The sequence below is a fragment of the Silurus meridionalis genome, chromosome 9 (assembly GCF_014805685.1).
Source record: "Silurus meridionalis isolate SWU-2019-XX chromosome 9, ASM1480568v1, whole genome shotgun sequence".
Taxonomy (NCBI): domain Eukaryota; kingdom Metazoa; phylum Chordata; class Actinopteri; order Siluriformes; family Siluridae; genus Silurus; species Silurus meridionalis.
Window position 1 is genome coordinate 23,460,078 of NC_060892.1, and position 18,078 is coordinate 23,478,155.

An 18,078-nucleotide genomic window follows, 5' to 3' on the forward strand; every position below is an offset into this window, starting at 1 on the left:
GGATGCCCATAGTGAAGCATGGTGGTGGCGGTTTCATGCTTTCGAACTGCTTTTCTTCAACCGAAACTGGTGTTTTTGTGGGTAAAGGAGCACAAATCTCCACGAGCGCCCTCAAAATCTTCCCAGAACAGTGGAGGTTATTATAAAAGCAAATGGGGACAGATGTTCAAAAAGCACAGACGAATCCTATGGCAGGTGTCCACAAACATTTAGCCTTGCAGTGTTAGCAATTTTTTTGGCTTTTGAACAGAACCTCTTATTTTCCACCTTTTTAATCACAGTTTGAACAGTACTGACTGGCATTTCCAGGTGTTGAGATCTTTTTATATCCCTTTCCTGCTTTATAAAAGTTCAACTACCTTATTATGGAGGCCCATTGGAAGTTCTTTTGTCTTCCCCATGGTGCAGTATCCAGTCAAGTCAGTGCATCACCTCATAAGATGAGAAACTCACTGACTATTTATGCCCAGACACTAATTGCAATTACAGTCAGTCACAGGTGTGGAAACTTCCCTTTAATAACCACTTAAACCTGTGTGTTTATAACATGGCATTCAAACATTTAAGGATATTTGGATCAGGGTTGTTTGGGTGATTTCAGATCATTCCGTTTTGAAAAAGAGTCAAACTACTATATGATAATTCATGCTTTCAAAAAAAAAAAAAACTCTTTTGCGTTGTTATATTGTCCTAATAAATGGAAATGGTTCATTTCTTTCAGGGTATGCAAACTTTTGAGCACAACCGCATAAGAGTTTCATTCAGAGTCCCCTAATCTGGTTGCGATAATAGTGCAGTCCTGAAAGCCGGGGGTCAGGAAATGAGACTAACCTCAGCAGAGCATAGGGGAAGTGGTCTAGAAGCTTATGCGAGACCTGAGCGTTTTCACGTCAGTGACTGGACAGGCAACGCTTTCCTCTTTTCGGTTAGTGTGACGCTCGCCGTTGAAGTGGGCCACCTGGGCCTTGCGCTACATGAACAAAATGTTTTGCACTTTTCTGGCCAGATGTGGTAGAACTTTTCCTTTTACATTAACTAGCAGATCAAAACTTGTTCCAACATGACCTGTTCCAACTCCATGGGTTAGAGCATGTGGAAGATCTTGAGTGACATGCTAGAGAGGTCTTGACCTCAACCCACTGCAAAACAGGCCTCCCAACCATCTCCTACATCAGTACCTGAGAGTCAAGCTACAAAATCTAGTGGAACACCTTCCCTGAAGAATGGAGGTTATTATAACCACAAATGGGATGTTCAGCAAACGTATGGTCAGGTGTCCACAAACTTTTGCTCCTATTGTGTATATTAAGATCCTAGCATTTGGTAATATCTACCAAATGTGTTATAGTCTTAAAAACAAAAACAAAAAAACTAAAAATACCACCATCCAAATACACAATTCTCATAGTGAAGCATGGTGGTGGTGGCACCATGCTTCCAGGGTGCAGTCCTAAAGCAAACTCCACTCTTCTGGGATGATATTATTAACAGCAGCCCGAGCATCAGCAAGAGCAGCCCGATCATCAGCAGGTTCATACAAACAAGAAAACACCTTCTAAAAATAAGTGATGAGTCAGAATGGCTGCTGCGATGGGAAAGAAAAAAAGCCTTCAGCTGCTTGGAAAGCCGTATACCGAATGTCAGCTCTCATCACAACACTTTCGACCAATTAAACAGTTATACGATAATAATGGACGTTGGGGTGGTGTGATGCGGCGTGACGTGGCATGACGCGTGAGCCCCCACCCTCCCTACACCCCCCACCCGCCGGAGTGAGTTCTTTTTATAGAACGGCGTGATTCTATCCACGCCACTTGCCGAAAGATTTCAATCTTTAATGAAGTCATACAAAACGTCGTACTTTTTCACAGTTTGGGGTTAGAAATGGTGCCCAACATCCGCCAGACAAATTAGTTCGCGTTCGCACATACGTTATAGCTGCGATAAACAGTAACTCTCTCTCTCTCTAAGCTTTCCGCAGAAACCCGGAAAGCTTAGTAAATGCTGACTGCTCCAAAGCATTGGACTCCCCTTAAAAAAAATTTAATAAAAAATATTGCACGTCATCAATTACACATTGTACTTTATTAGAAACCACCACGTTAATGTCTTCGGGATATGTACCTGTGTATGAGCGCATTAGTGTGATCTTTGGGGTTTTTGGTTCTTTTTATATCAATGTCGAAACTGTTTCAGCGTCCTGAGCACCTGTAATTAAACTTGCGGTGTGTCTGTGCTACTGGTTATTTATTTAGAGTCAAAAATCTACTCTGACATGAAGGAAAAGAACAGTCATAATTCTCCTGCTAGCACAACATGCACAAACACTCCATTACACAATGGTGATAGATAGATAGATAGATAGATAGATAGATAGATAGATAGATAGATAGATAGATAGAGAGAGAGAGAGAGAGAGAGAGAGAGAGAGAGAGAGAGAGACAGACAGACAGACAGACAGACAGACAGACAGTTTATTTGACAGACAGTCAAACAGCTAAATAAAACAATACAGACAGACAGACAGACAGACAGATAAAACAAGACAGACAGACATAGTTTATTTGACAGACAGTCAAACAGCTAAATAAAACAATACAGACAGACAGACAGACAGACAGACAGACACATAGACAGATAGATAGTCAGACAGCTAAATAAAACAAGACAGACAGACAGTCAGACAGCTAAATAAAACAAGACAGACAGACAGCTAAATAAAACAAGACAGACAGACAGCTAAATATAACAAGACAGACAGACAGACAGACAGACAGCTAGATAGATAGATAGCAAATAGATAAAAAACAAACTGATTGATACAAAGACACAGAGAGAGAGAGAGAGAGAGAGAGAGAGAGAGAGAGAGAGACCAACAGACAGACAGACAAAGACATAAAGACAAACAGAAAAAATTAAAAAACACATGTAGAGAGACAGATAAACAGACAGAAAGGGTATCCCAATACTTTTGGCCACATTTCCTATTGTTTCTACACACAGGAATAATGACCAGGCTAAGAAAATGTTGCCATGGTAGCAGTTTCTGAGACTCGAGTGTCGAGTGCCAACACTTTGGGATAGTCAGCAAGTTTCCTGACACTTGACAGAAGTGTTTTGTGCTTTTCCCGGGTTCTGTTACGCGTTTCAGTTTGTCTTATTAACTCCAAATGGAAAATGGATCAGCTGTTTATTATTTACAGTAACCGATTTGGGGAAATAACTTGGTGTGAACATCCAGCGACTCTACATGTAACTGTAAACGGTTAAAAACATCACGTGACATTTCAAAATAAAAAAAATTTTTTACATTCTTTTTTTTTTTTTTTTTTATTGAGCGATAGATTGACACCCTGTGTTCCTCCTTATATGTCCGGCATCACTATTAAAAGAAACATGAATAAACGGAATGGAGTTCAGTGTGAAAAACAATATCATATTTCTTCTCCTCTTTCAAACTCTCTTTCTCTCACACACTCTCTCTCACACAGTTTTTTTTCACAACTGCAATCAGATACATGGTAGTTAGAGCTCCAGCTCGCTACATTACAGTCACACTGCTTCACCAAAAATACTGGAACACCTGACTGAGGTTGCATTATATTTTCCCTACACTTTAACTAAAAAACCGGTTCCAGCATGACAGTGTGCACAAAGCAAGCTCCATGAAGATATGCTCTACAAGGGTTGGAAGATCTTGAGTGGCCTGCTATAGAGCTCTGACCTCCAACTTATTAGGATAATTTGGAATGCTGATTGCACTCTAGGTCTCCTCTCCCTACACCAGTACCAGTATGAAAGTAATCTCAGGACATTCCGAGTTCTCGGGAAGTTCTCGAATGTGTGTCAACTGATCACTTAGGCGTAACTTCCCACCTCCAACTTGCAGCTTGGGAAATTCAGCGAGTGAGGGTAAATCTACACTAAGCAGCAAACGTCAAATTCGCGGCGGTTAAAATGACGTGATTTTCAAGTTCCGACTTCCCACTTCCAGGAGAAGTGTTATTAAGCATGCAGTGAGTCAAACCCACTAGGCTCAAAGTATATACAATACATACACATCCATGTCTATAGCGCCACCCATTTTGACATATAGATAAGCGAAAAGATAAAGACAGATTGATCGATACCAAGACAGAGGTATAGACCAACAGACAGAATGATAGACTTACACATGAGAACTGGCAGAGACAGAAAGACAAACAAAGACATGCGGACACACAGACAGACAGATCGATTATACCAATACTTTTGGTATCTGTCCTGCACTGGATTGTCTGTTTGCAATCGGTTGTGCACAATGCACTTTATGTAGCTAGGACGACTTCATTTGGTCCTTAGCTCGGTGTTACGTAGCTCTTGATTTGACGGATAAGGGAAAAGTAGATCATCTATTGAAATCTCAGTAATGAACGACGAAATATGATGAGAGCAGAATCTGGATTTGAGCCAAAAACTACAAACATTTCAGTTGTGTGCAAACGACCCTGAATTCAACCATAACAAAATAAACTACGGATTTAAATCCTGGGTCTCGATAGAAATACCAGCTTTTTACTCTATTAAAGAAAAGGGTCACCTAAAGAACTTTTGTACATTTGAAGAAAGATCACTGCTTTGAGAAATCTGACTTATAGATACCTTCAAGATCTTGATGAACCAGTAGCAGGGATAAATTTTGTATTGTACAGACTCTCACATATGGCAGGAATTTGAAAAATACACTATTCACGCTCTAAACAGGAAGCGTTCATGTAGTCTAGTGCAATCCGGCATTCAAAAGCTAAAAAGGACAGAGGTGCTTATGGTGTCTATGATGCTGTGGGATCAGGTGAGGGGAGCAAGGGATCTAATGGGAAGATTTCAAGGGTACAAATTCCAATGTTGGAACACATACGGCTTAAATATCTGGATTAGGAACAATCTCCCCTGTAGGTCTATTCTGTTAAAACATGTGTAAGAGGACTTTGAACAGAACCGGTCAGGAGAAGAACAAGTGCACAAAGAAAGTGAACTCATGACTCACCTTCATTTTCGGATGACGGGCATGCCACCTGCAGCACCAAATCAAACGTCCGATCTGGATTCTCACTGCGACAAATCAAAGCAGACGCACAAATTTAGAATAATGTTTAGCAAATTATGTCTAGTCGCAAAAAGTCTTACAGCAAGATCCTGTGGCTGTAGAGATTCGTGTTTATTCAGCTACAAGAGTATTAGAGAGATCAGGTCTTAATCATGAAGAGGCAAAGAGGTCTAGGGTTCGGTCTGGGGTTTTAGTTCATCTCAAAAAGGACTTGTAGGGCTGAGGAGGTCTCTGCAGTGAGCTCTTCCAAAAACTGCATATGGGTATCATAGTGTCAACAAACCTTTGGCCACGTTCTTTACCCGTTGATTGGAGTTCATTCATTCACCGTTATTTGAATACACTGGGGATGACCAGCAACAGAGCTTTTTTTGCAGTCTCACAGATCCTTCAATCCGGCTCAGAAGCTATGGAAATGAGCCATTCAGCCTGCGATCCTGAAACTCGTGGCCAGAAAAGTTACCCTGATGCTGAGACTATCCTCGGCACAGCGGTGACACTCGTAGTAGCACAGTAGTGGGTGTCGTGACGGTACAAGTGTCAAGGTGAGGCAACGTTACTGGGTTTTCAAGACGCAGCTGGATCGAGAAAAATCCACACGCCGCCGAAAATATCCATCCCAGAGCGGTGCTATAGTTTGAATCCGATACCAGGTACTGGGACGGTAAAGGATTTAGCAGGGAAAGGGTACGCCGTAATGTTTAACAAGTTAAATCAAGAAGTCGGTGTGTGTTTTGCAAAGTTATCATCAATTCCCAGGGTTTTAAATCTCAAAGCAAAACAATATCCACTATGGAATCGGTACTTGAGAAACACAAGTAATTCTGCTTGTCACTGGCGTTTTGGGTGCCATCAACAGTACGGTGCATTTTCCACACTTTTTTCTCTTGCAACCTTCATCTGCAAAGAATATAATATAATTTAAAAAAGGTCCTCAATCAATGCTTCCTGGACTTTCTGGTGTGTAATATATATATATTATATTATATATATATATATATATATATATATATATATATATATATATATATATATATATATATATATATATATATATTAGTGTGTGTGTTTATATATTCATCCCAAAGGTCGAGTTGAGGTCAGGACTTTGTGCATCCATGTCTTTATGGATCTTGTTTTGTACACTGGTGTGCAGTCATGTTGGAACAGGAACGGGCCGTCCCTGAACTGTTCCCACAAAGTTAGGAGCATGAAATTGTCCAAAATGTCTGGGCACGCTGAAGCATTAAAAGTCCTTTTACTGGAACTAAGGGGGCCGAACCAAACTCCCCAAAACCACCCCACATCATAATCCCCTCCACCAAACTTTAAACTTGGTACAATGCAGTCAGACAAGTACTGTTCACCTGGCAACCGCCAAACCCAGACTTCATCCATTACCAGACAGTGAAGCGTAATTAGTCACTCCAGAGAACACGTCTCCACTGCTCTAGAGTCCAGTGACTGGGTGCTTTACACCACTGTATCCGGTGCTTTGCATTGCACTTGTTGATGTAAGGCTTGGATGAAGCTGCTCCACCATTAAAACCCATTCCATGAAGCTCTACGCACTGTTCTTCAGCTAATCTGAAGGCCACATGAAGTTTAAAGGTCTGTAGCTCTTCAATCTGCAGAAAGTTGGTGACTTTTGTGCACTACGCGCCTTGTGATTTTACGTGGTCTCACACTTCGTGGCTGAGTTGCTGCCACTTTGTTATAATACCACCAACAGTCGACTGTGGAATATTTAGTACAGAGGAAATTTCACGACTGAACTAATTGTGGGAAAGTGGAGGTTAGTATAATTGCAATACAAAGGAAATAGGACCAAAAAAAAAGAAAAAGGCACATGTGATGGTCAGGTGTTTAAATACAGTGTAGAAAAACACAGAACCGGTTTCTGACAGAGAGATAAAGAAGTGCTGACAAGCAACAAACTCAGACAAAGAAGATCCACGAGTCTCTGTAAACATCACATCTACTCGCCATATGACAGAGTGAGTTTGAATGAAGATGATGATGATTATTTTTAAGTACTTGTGGCTTCCTGACTACAAACTTTCCACTGGTGGTGCTTTCAGAACAAATTACATCCCACCCCACCCCCACGAGCAAGAGAGTGAACCAGGACACAGAAAAGAAAGGTTTTGGGGTGGGTGGGAAGCAGAGTACACAAATAATCAAGTAAGTAAATAAGTAAGTAGGTTAGTTAAAAAGAAGGGAATAAAAGGGAAATTATTAATAAGAAAGAAAGAAAGAAAGAAAGAAAGAAAGAAAGAAAGAAAGAAAACAAAATAGGAATAAGAAAAGAAAAGAAAAGACTGAAGGATAATACTTCCTTTGATATGAAAGAAAGAAATGGGAAAGACTAAGAATAAAACAGAAAAGAAAAGGGGACTATGGAGGAAAAACTTTATTTAATAAGAAAGAAGAAAGAAAGGAATGGGAAAACAAAATAGGAATAAGAAAAAAAAGGACTGAGACTATGATAGGAAAAGAAAGAAATGGGAAAGACTAAGAATAAAACAGAAAAGAAAAGGGGACTATGGAGGAAAAACTTTATTTAATAAGAAAGAAAGAAAGAAAGAAAGAAAGAAAGAAAGAAAGGAATGAGGAAAACAAAATAGGAAAATAAAATAAAAATACTTCCTTTGATATGAAAGAAAGAAATAGGAAAGACTAAAATGAGACAGAAAAGAAAAGGGGACTATGAAGGAAAATATTTATTTAATAAGAAAGAAAGAAAGAAAGAAAGAAAGAAAGAAAGAAAGAAAGAAAGAAAGAAAACAGAAGTGAAAAGACCAATGAAAGAATGATGTTAATGAAAAGGAAAAGAGGGGAAACGAAGGAAACGCAAAACAATAAGGTTAAAATATTATTATTAGTAGTATATTATTATAATTATTATTATTATTATTATTATTATTATTATTATTATTAATAATAATAACCACTTGTGGCTTCCTGTATGTTTGACTTCCCCTCTCCCCCCTCTCCCCCCTCTTTAGGAAGCAGGTGAGCCAGGCCACAGTTGCACTTCATGCTAATAAAGCTAATGTTTTAGCTCTGCACTGGAGCTACGGCGCTACTATTAGCCTGAGTGCTAATCCTGCTAGCCTGCTAACCGCACCTGCACCGCTAATAGGTTTTAATTCATTAGAAACTGAGCGTTATGGCGAATTGTGCAGAAACTGGGTTTATTAAAAGCCCCCCTCCTCCTCTTCCTCTAAGCCCTGTCCCCTCTCGTCCCCCGGGAAGGGGGGTTCTTCCGCTGTTACCGGAAATAAGGAACAAACAAATAAACATAAAACAACAAACAAACAACGCGAAGCGCTCGGAGTCATTAGGAAGTGAGCAGCGGTTCTCCTCACCGTGTTCTGCTGTCCATGGCTACAGCATGGCGACGCGCCTCTGAACACCGTCCAACAACACCGCCGAGCTCTCTATCTCCCCGGCCACCTGAGGCACATTTCACACCATCCTTTCTCTCCTTTTATTTTCTTTTTTTTTATTATATATTCTATCTTTCTTCCCCCCGCGACCTGCGCGTCTTGTGGAGAAGTTCAGCTCGCAGGGTTTCACTTCTCCTCTGCTGAGCACCAGGAAGCACAGCCTGACGCTACGCTGCGTGACGTCACGCGCGATGTTTGACAGAGAGCTCGTGAAAGCCGCAGCGATTCCTGCACGCGCACGATGCGCTGAGGGGGAGAGGGGGGGTGTTTGATGATAAAATGTGAGCATGTGGAAAAAGAAAGGCAGAAAAAAAGGGAAGGAAATGGACAGAAAAGAAAAACTAGGAAAGGATAAAAACATCATAATAATAATAATAATTGAAAATATTAAGGAGAAAAGATGAAAACTAAGAAGAAATAGAGGAAAAAAGAAAAAAGATGGGAAAAGAAAGGGAAAAAGACTAAGGATAAAAGAAAGAAAGAAGACTCTGAAGAATGGGAAAGAAGAAGTAAAATGCTCAGGTAGAAAAAAAAAGAATCTGAAAAGGTAGAAAAGAAAAGAAGGAACTAGAAGTGGAAAAACTCAGGATAAGAAAGCAAAGAAAATGAAAGAGATGAAGGATTAAAAATAATAGATAAGATTCCCTTAGGTACGTTTTCCTTTGCAGAACTTTGGCGTGTCCTGACAGGGCAGGTGACATTCCGAGGAATCCTCTACAGGACACACCAGAGACCCTGTGTAGTAGTGAAGCGTATGTGTGTGTGTGTGTGTGTGTGTGTGTGTGTTTTCAAGCAAGCATGCAAGATGAGCATGCATAAAACATGCATGCAAATATCAGGAAGTTCTTGCGGTTCTCAGAAGGAAATGGGACCTCTTCACACACCACCCACTCAGTGGTTTTGGTTTTAATCATCTGGGGAAATGATTCAAGTCAATGACTGTTAGGAATAAAGATGATAGATGTTTTTAACACCAAAACCTACTATGGAGAAGCCTCTAACTGACATGAGGGACATTTTCAGAGAGAGGATCAGTGATGTGGCCTCATTGACTTTCTGTCAGCTCTTTTACCAAAAACATACAACTATGTAATGTATGGACACCTGATTTTCAAACTCATTCAGCATGTGGTTCTTCTCTAAATGTGTGACCCAAAGCTGGAAACATGCAACATGCCGGGGAAGAACATCTAAAGTGTCTTTCACTTCAGCTCTACCGAATACCTTTAGGATAAACCAGAACCTGGTTCGAAGACAAGCAGATAAAAACCATCTTAAATGTCTTTCACCTCAAACCTACTGAACACCTTTAAAATAAACCAGAACCTGATTTAAAGACAAGCTGGTGAAGAACATCTCTAGTGTCTTTTACCTCAATCCTATTAAGCACCTTTAAGATTAACCAGAACCTGGTTTGAAGACAAACTGGTGAAGAACATCTTAAGTCAATCCAAGTGAAGAACATCTTTCAATTCAACTCTTCTATATATCTTTAAGATGAACCAGAACTTGGTTTGAAGACAAACTGGTGAAGAACATCTTAAGTCAATCCAAGTGAAGAACATCTTTCAATTCAACTCTGCTGAATATCTTTAAGATGAACCGGAACCTGGTTCGAAAGAGAAGCCGTTGTAGAACATCTCGAGTGTCTTTCACCTCAACCCTACTGTACACCTTTAAGATGAATCAGAACCTGTTTTGAACACAAGCCAGTATTGAAAAGACAAGCCGGTGAAGAACATCTCTGGTGTCTTTCACTTCAATTTATGCAAACGCCTTTTAGATGGACCAAAACATGGTTTAAAGAGATGCCAGTGAAGAGCCGAAGACTTCCTCTGGTGACATCACTCATGAAACAGAATAACGATTTATAAGGTTTATTAGACGAGCAAAAGGGGAACGAGTCGATATCAAAGCCAATGGTTTTGGCCCATACTGTTTTGCTTATATCGAGTTCGACGCGGCGACGGAAAGGGAAAAGTCGGTGACAGTAATAGCCGAAGAGCTGAAATAGTCAGGGGAGTAAAGACTTCCCTTTTGTGAGAAAATATGAGGAACCGTGATATGACGTGATGCTACATGCAGGAAAAGAGGAAGAGACACCCCTGAGCTCAAAGGGTTTGAAAAGTCACTGATTTAGCCCTTTTTCCTGTATTGCACTCAAGCATTTTTCCTCTTGAGCACTACATCTCCAGGCACTCCTTCCAGCCATGGGCCTCGGTTCTATCTCTCTTCCTATTGGTTAAAACCCACTTCCGGTATGCAATGTTTACAGAGCTGTTCGAGTCACATACAGGGGACGGAATGTTTCTTTTTAAAGGACTCTACAAGGCAAGGCAAGCTCTGTGCAATCCCGCGAAGCTCCGTAAATACCAAATCAGAATGTCAGCACGCGTTTGCAGCGGAAACTCCCCTATTGAGGAACTGGTCTCGCGGCATGCGCGTGAAACGCAGAGGAGATCAGGAAGCACAGAGAATCAAATACCGGCGGAAGGCTCGCTTTCTGAGCAGGAAAGACTCATTTATAACCTTCACAAGGACGCGTGCGAGGTAAAGGCTCGGCTTAAGTCCTCGACGAGAAACTCTGCGAGGACTTTAGTGCTTTAGACACATTCAGGGGAGTCGTTTTTGTGTCAAATGTAGCTACATTTGGGAACTGTGTAGCTACTAGTGGGGATTGATGACTCCACAATCCATTTAAGCACCGCCCACTTTCTGAGAAACTCCTGTACACCTGCTGGAGGTATCCAGTTATCTGATCAGCAAATCAAATATTTCTATATTTCATTAGAGAATATGTCCAGGGAAACAGTAGATACGATTTCCACACTAATGGGAATGAGTCTTTGTAGAAATATTCATGTCAATAGCCATTTTTTTCCAATAGCCAATCAGATGTCAGCCATCACATCATGTGTTAAAGTAAAGCCAGCTGTGTTTCTCTATAATATTGATGGTATTAAAAGGTGGATTAGGGCACGTAGGAGACCACTGAAGGACTAGGTGTGAGAGGCACGACCCACCGATGTCCATTTTGAGACCGTAATATGGTTGAGACCTAAAAAAGAAAATCTCAATTACTACAACATTAGTTCCTTATGTTTATTCTACTAGAAAGCTAAATATGAGGTTGCCATTCTGGTCAAATAAAGACCTCGTATTACTTTTAGGTCACGTTGGGAACGCAGTTCCGTGCAATTTTCAACACGATATTTATTAAAGCGCCATTTTGGACCTCACCTCAAAGAGACCTTGCGGCTGTCACAAGGTGTATTTTTTGATCTCGTGCTCAAACTTTATGGCAGAAAAGGAGTTACAGAAGAGCCGTTACCCCCTGTGCCAGCTTCACAATGGAGCACCGAGATGGCATGTGAAATGGTGTGTCACAGAAATGCCTCAGGCACTCCTGGCCTTGGAACTTGTCACAGCCGAAGTTGGCGTTCTCGCTTCTATAAACTCCTTACGAAACGAGGCTTGCGAACTTCCGAGTGCCATTTTCACAGACGTTCGTGCGACGCTGCTTCGGTTCACGTGGTACGTGAAATCGGCAAAGACATCGGCAATGAACTTAGATATAATTTCTTCTTTTATCTTTTTGTTTCAAATCAATGGCCATTGAAAGGGAAATATCTAAACCATTTTAACAACAATTAACACTGAATAGTCATATTACAGGGCAATGATCATATACCAGGATATACAACCGGATATATATCAGTGCCACTTGTGCATTAAATCAGCTCAAATCAAGGCATAGACTTTACAAAAAACCCCAAAGGGCTGCTGGGGTATCAGGTGACAAGAAGTAACCAGCAGATCCATTAAGTTCTTTAAGTTATAAGGTGGGGTGTCCATGAAGAAAGACAACATTTTGCCCAATTGGACTGTGTGGAAGGCAGCAAAATTTCTAGGCATAAGCTAACTAGGACATATCTGGGGGTGGCACCAGTGAGCACCACCTTCCCCAATGCTGCCCTTGCACATATAAATTATTAAAGTTTTGCTAAAGTTTCATTCAGTATTTGTTTACATACTTTAATTTTGCTATGATTATTAAATGTGTTTATTATAGAGCATTGTGTTGGGAGGGCGACAATAGAAATCTTGCCTAGGGTGCCAAAAAAGGCTAGAAACACCCCTGGTGTCCGGGAACGGTATTGCCCTGAAAGAGGCCATTAGTACTGTAGCCATGAAGGGATATACTTGGTCTGCAACAGTGTTTAGTTAGGTGGTAAGGTCAAATTAGCATCCAGGACCCAAGGTTTCCCAGCAGAACATTGCACTGAGCGTCAAACTGCATCAATCTACTTGCTCTGAATTTATGGTGCACATGTTCCTTTAACTAAAATTCAATTCGTCATTTTTACATGTCGGGTCACATTGGTGTGCATCACTTGATTCTCTCAGAATGGAGAATGAAGTGGTTCATTTTGGATCAAATCAGTCATTGGTAATCAATTGCGAATGCATCGTTCGGCTCACTTCAATATGCATGAGTTTAAATGTCAGAGTGCAGCAACAGGCCATGAGCAGTTTAATAATGACAGGGAAATGTGCAAGCTATTAAACTGCTTTAAGAGTCAAACAAGGAAGTTTGCTTTGCCACACTTGTCCAGTTTTCACAAATGTCGAATGATGTTCAACTAGATTTTACAGATGTTTTAGATGTGGGTCATTCAGAAACGAGGGCATTTCAGGTACTGATGTATGATTAGAAGGCCTAGGTTGCAGCCAGAGTTTCAAATCATCCCAATAGGGTTGGGGTCAGAGCTCTGTAGCAGAAAACTCAAGATCTTCCAACCCATGTAAAGCATATTATCATGGAGTTGGCTTTCAGGTCCTCTAGTTCCCATAGAAAATTGGATGCAACTGCATCTGAAGACATCTGATACAATTGTGTGCAGTTTGTGAACAGTTTATAGAAGAACCAAAAATGGCTGAAAAAATCAGATTTCTGTGTACAGGTTTTTAAGGTTTTGTTAGATAATTGAGGTTATCAATCTCTGAAAAGGTTTCCATTTAGTAGACACCTTCTTGCTAGGTGGCATATAATTATCATATATACATGCATTCGGAGGGTTAAGAGCCCACAAGTGGCAGCTTGGCAGACCTGGGATTTGAACTCATGGTCTTTAGATCAGATGGACCACAGAGCTGCCGCATCCCTAATGGTCCTAATTGCAATTCCTCCTCATCTTGAAACCTGTTTAGCACTTTACAGCAACCCTTTTATTGTTTCCCCTTAATGACCAAGCAGGTATCTTGTAGAATATAAGTGTCAACAGCTTTTTTTGTCTCCTCCGCATGTATGAATGTGTAGTTCTTGTCGTTATAATGAGTTTGTAGGTGTTTGGACCCGGCAGCATACATGGGCCTCTTGAGACGTATAACCTCATTTACCTAGTGTACAAACTGAGCCTAGATTTACTGTTAGCAAGGTGAAAGGCATCCAGGGAAACTAGCGGTGTCAATCACCAACCCCCTAAAACACTCCCTGCTGCTTGAGATACTGCTATAACCTTCCTTATTAACAGCAAAATCTCATTTACCTCAATATATTTATTGATTGATTTTTTTCCCCTTCTGTAGAGTATCACAAGCTCCTCAGATTTCTCCACATAAAACTAAATGTGAGGTGATGCAAAATACCACATTTATTTATGAATCTGGCCCTATGCAGATCTTGAGCTATGCTTTGTGTCAGGACACTAGGACCTCCACTCTTCTGAAAAGATTTTTTTCAGAGAGCACTTGTAAATATTTGTGGTCCTTAAAGCAAACCTCTCTTTGGCGTTTACCTGCCGAAGACGACTCTCATGACTCTACTGACTTTAATGACTTGAGTGAGAAATCAATGACGAGCATTAAATTGAGTTTTTTTCCTCAAAAGGTTTCAAACAAAAACATTTCCACATTCATTAGACGGTATTTTGAGTGAAACGAAAACGGGTGTAAATATTGAAACACTCGTTCCTTGGCATATTTTCTTTCGCATGATGTAACCCCCAAACAACAACGCGGAACGTGTCAAACGGTTCACCGATAATATACCACTCGTTTTACTGTCTTGTCCATCTAAATACGTTGATTTTACTAAAAGATTTCTTCTCAAATCACTCCTCGTTTCTTTTTCTATTCTTATCACCAAAATAGTGAGCACAAAAGCAAATAACAGCGACCTGTGCGTTTCTCACGAGATGACGAAACCCCCCACCACCCCCAAAAAAAGCAAAGCAGCGTGACGGTATTCCGTATTCCCTGTGCACATATGCAGCCGTTGTCCGTGGAGGATGTCATGAATGTTTTATTCATTTGCAGGCTGGGAAAACAACGTACACAGACCCGGTATCCGGCTACATGGTGTTCACAGAGGTTGCCCATAAGGAAAGGGGGAGATGCTGTGGAAGCGCATGTAGGCATGTAAGTCCTGTTTTCAGTAAGTCAGCCTACAGCCCATGCAGGATTTAGGAGCTGTCTGAATTTGGAGACACACACAAAACCCCCCCTCACACACACACATACTATACCTATATATAGATATACAAAAAGAAAGTCACTGTCTTTGTATTCTATGGTTTTATATACAGTATCAGGACATAATAAATATAATCTGGTCTATCTTCTAAATAGATAAATACACCCTATTAATTCACAAAAATAAAACTGAAGCCATGTGTAAAAATCGAAGAGCACCTTAATTAAGAGAATTAAGAAGCTAAGTAGCTGCCAGGCGCCGTAAACAAATACATCAGCAAGTGTGTCCACCTCTATAAAAGCCCAAGTTTGCTGGTCTGGAGCATTTAGTTGTGTGTTCACACAATGCCAAGGTGGAATGACATCAGCAGTAATCTTTAAATAACTAATTGTCGCTGCCCATCATTCTGGGAAGGGTTATAAGGCCATTTCCAAAAAATTTAACATCCATCATTCTACAGTGGGGAAGATTATTCACAAGTGGCTTACATTTAAGACAGTTTCAAGGCATCCACATCAAGACATCTTTCCAGGAGTGGACGTCCCAGCAGTTTCACCACAATTTCTGTCAAAGACTGAGTTACATCTCAGACTCTGATGTAACTCAAGGATGCATCTGAACAATCCAAAAAAACTGGAATAATGTCTGTTGGACAGACCAAAGTGGAATTGTCCCCAAAATGTTCCCACAAACTTATAGTGAGTTTTATAGAATGTCTTTGGATTCAGGACCATGAAATTTCCCTTCACTTGAATTAGGAGCCTCAAACTGTTCCACAATGCCCTTGTGCACAAAGCCTGCTCCATGAAGATATGGTTTGCATGCGTTGGAGTGGAAGATCTCTGGTATAGAGCTCTGACCTCAACCATATCGAACCCTGTTTGGAATGAATTGTAATGGTGACTTTACCTCAAGCCTCCTCACCTCCCTTACATCGGTATCTGACTATCTAAACTCCCAGCAGTTTCACCACGATTTTTGTCAAAGACTGAGTTACAGCTCAGACTCTGATGTAACTCAAGGATGCATCTGAACAATCCAAAAAAACTGGAATAATGTCTGTTGGACAGACCAAAGTGGAATTGTATTGCTGTAATGACCAAGCACCATATCTGGCAATAAAACAAACACTGCATATTCAGCAAAAACACCTCCAACGATCTTTCAAGCATTTTGGTGGAGGGGTGATGGTTTAGGGTCATTTTCATGTTGGAAATCTGCCATTTGGCCCAGTTTCTGAAGCAATGTTCTGCTTCAAAATGTCACAGTACATGTTGAAATCCATGTTTTCCTTAATAAACCGCAATTCCCAAGTACCTTTAGCATTCATGCAGCCTCAGACCATGATGCTACCACCACCATGCTTGACTGTAGGCAAGACAATATTCTTGGTACTCCTCACCAAGGTGTAGCTGGACAACATCTGTTTCAAACAAGTTAATCTTAGTCTCATCAGACCACAGGACATAGTTCCAGTAATTTATGCTCTTTGAAAGGTTGTCTTCAGAAAATTTTTTTTGGGCTTTCTTGAGAACCAGTCTTAGAAGAGGTTTCCTTCTGGGATGACGGCCTTGCGAACCGACTTGTTCCAGCTTCTGCACCTGATGCACAGCACTTCTTTGATGGACCCTTTGCAAGGGCTGTTCTTAGTGGGACCCATCTTGGAAAACCTCTGTATGACCCTGGCCACTGTACGGTAACTCATTTTTAGTTTTAGAGTTCTTTGCAATGAGGTGCCATGTTGAACATCCAGTGGTCAGTATCAGAGAATTGTGATTTTGGTACTCAAAGCACCAAATCTTAACTGCTCTTATACAAGATGTACAAATTTGTATGGTCACAAACTGTCAAGCAGAGAAAAACATGAATATGGCTTTCTAATACAGACGAAAAGTTTTGGAACAGCTGATGTTCCACTCTTCCCCAAAATGTTCCCACAAACTTATAGTGAGTTTTATAGAATGTCTTTGGATTCAGGACCATGAAATTTCCCTTCACTTGAATTAGGAGGCTCAAACTGTTCCACAATGCCCTTGTGCACAAAGCCTGCTCCATGAAGATATGGTTTGCATGCGTTGGAGTGGAAGATCTCTGGTATAGAGCTCTGACCTCAACCATATCGAACCCTGTTTGGAATTAATTGTAATGGTGACTGTACCTCAAGCCTCCTCACCTCCCTTACATCGGTATCTGACTATCTAAACTCTAAAATCTAGTAAAAAATCTTATTATTATGAAAGGTTATTATAAGAGCAAATGTGGAATGGGATGTTCAAAAAGCAGATATGAATGTAATAGTCAGGTGTCCATGCCCCTTTGTCCATATAGTGTATGTGCATATAAATATTATGCATTATAAAGGAATATATAGCTTATTACAATGTACTTTTTAAAGCTATACAACACTACACATAAAATTTTGACCTGATTGATCAATGTTAATATTTCTCACGTAATTTTTTTTTTTTTTTTTTACAGTGTCCGTATGGTCAGATTAACGTGAAGGACTCTTCTAAGAAGAAAACATTCAACTCCGCCTTTTATGTATAGTAATTTTGAAAAAAACATCTGTTGTAAAATAAACGTGGAAGAAGCCGAGATCAAAACAAAGGACTCGATATACCGAAGAAGCGTTCACAGATCTCATTAATGTAATACAGTGTAACCTTATAGTTACTGAATCAGTCTTTTTGTGAGTGCTTATTTGGACTGAATGTGCATTTGCCTTACACTCCATCTGAAATGATGAAATAGTGCACACAGATGTGTAACCCACGCTCCTAGAATCTGTAAGATGTGAATCACGTTGTGATTCATGTCATCAGGTGATGGTCTTCGTGGTTCCTCAATCCCATGAAGGCCTCGGAGTGTGGATTTGGTTACGACAGAAACAGACAAACTGTCATATGTTCTACATTTGTCAGTCAATACACACCAGGGACATGGAAGGAGCTAGAAATGTGAGCAAACAATGGGGAAATACATCTAATATTATTTTTTTTACATTGTGGGCATTCAGACAAAAGTATGTAGATTCCCAACAGTTCAATTTATTCAACTCATAT

General features: G+C 40.5%; 2 protein-coding genes across 4 annotated transcripts in view; one reads left to right on the top strand and one right to left on the bottom strand.

Annotated features, from left to right (window-relative positions):
- dennd1b (DENN/MADD domain containing 1B) overlaps positions 1-8,866 on the bottom strand; it is a 100,501-nt gene extending 91,635 nt beyond the window's left edge. The window contains exons 1-2 of one of the 2 annotated variants that reach the window (XM_046857569.1): positions 8,458-8,859; positions 5,027-5,091 (exon numbers count right to left, since the gene is read on the bottom strand). In XM_046857569.1, coding sequence (XP_046713525.1) covers positions 5,027-5,091; positions 8,458-8,474 — 82 coding nt within the window. In that variant the 5' untranslated portion in view covers positions 8,475-8,859. Of the gene's footprint in view, positions 1-5,026; positions 5,092-8,457 lie in introns of both variants that reach the window. The other variant, XM_046857570.1, reaches the window with a different exon arrangement.
- Positions 8,867-10,777: 1,911 nt separating this feature from the next.
- On the top strand, positions 10,778-17,694 carry c9h1orf53 (chromosome 9 C1orf53 homolog). 2 transcript variants are annotated; one of them, XM_046856773.1, is made up of 3 exons: positions 10,778-11,088; positions 14,857-14,958; positions 17,492-17,694. In XM_046856773.1, the coding sequence occupies exons 1-3, from the start codon at positions 10,804-10,806 to the stop codon at positions 17,561-17,563; spliced, it is 459 nt and encodes a 152-aa protein (XP_046712729.1). In that variant the 5' UTR covers positions 10,778-10,803; the 3' UTR covers positions 17,564-17,694. The 2 variants fall into 2 exon arrangements, with proteins under 2 accessions (XP_046712729.1, XP_046712730.1); XM_046856774.1 differs by lacking the exon at positions 10,778-11,088 and adding an exon at positions 11,116-12,072.
- Positions 17,695-18,078: the final 384 nt, after the last annotated feature.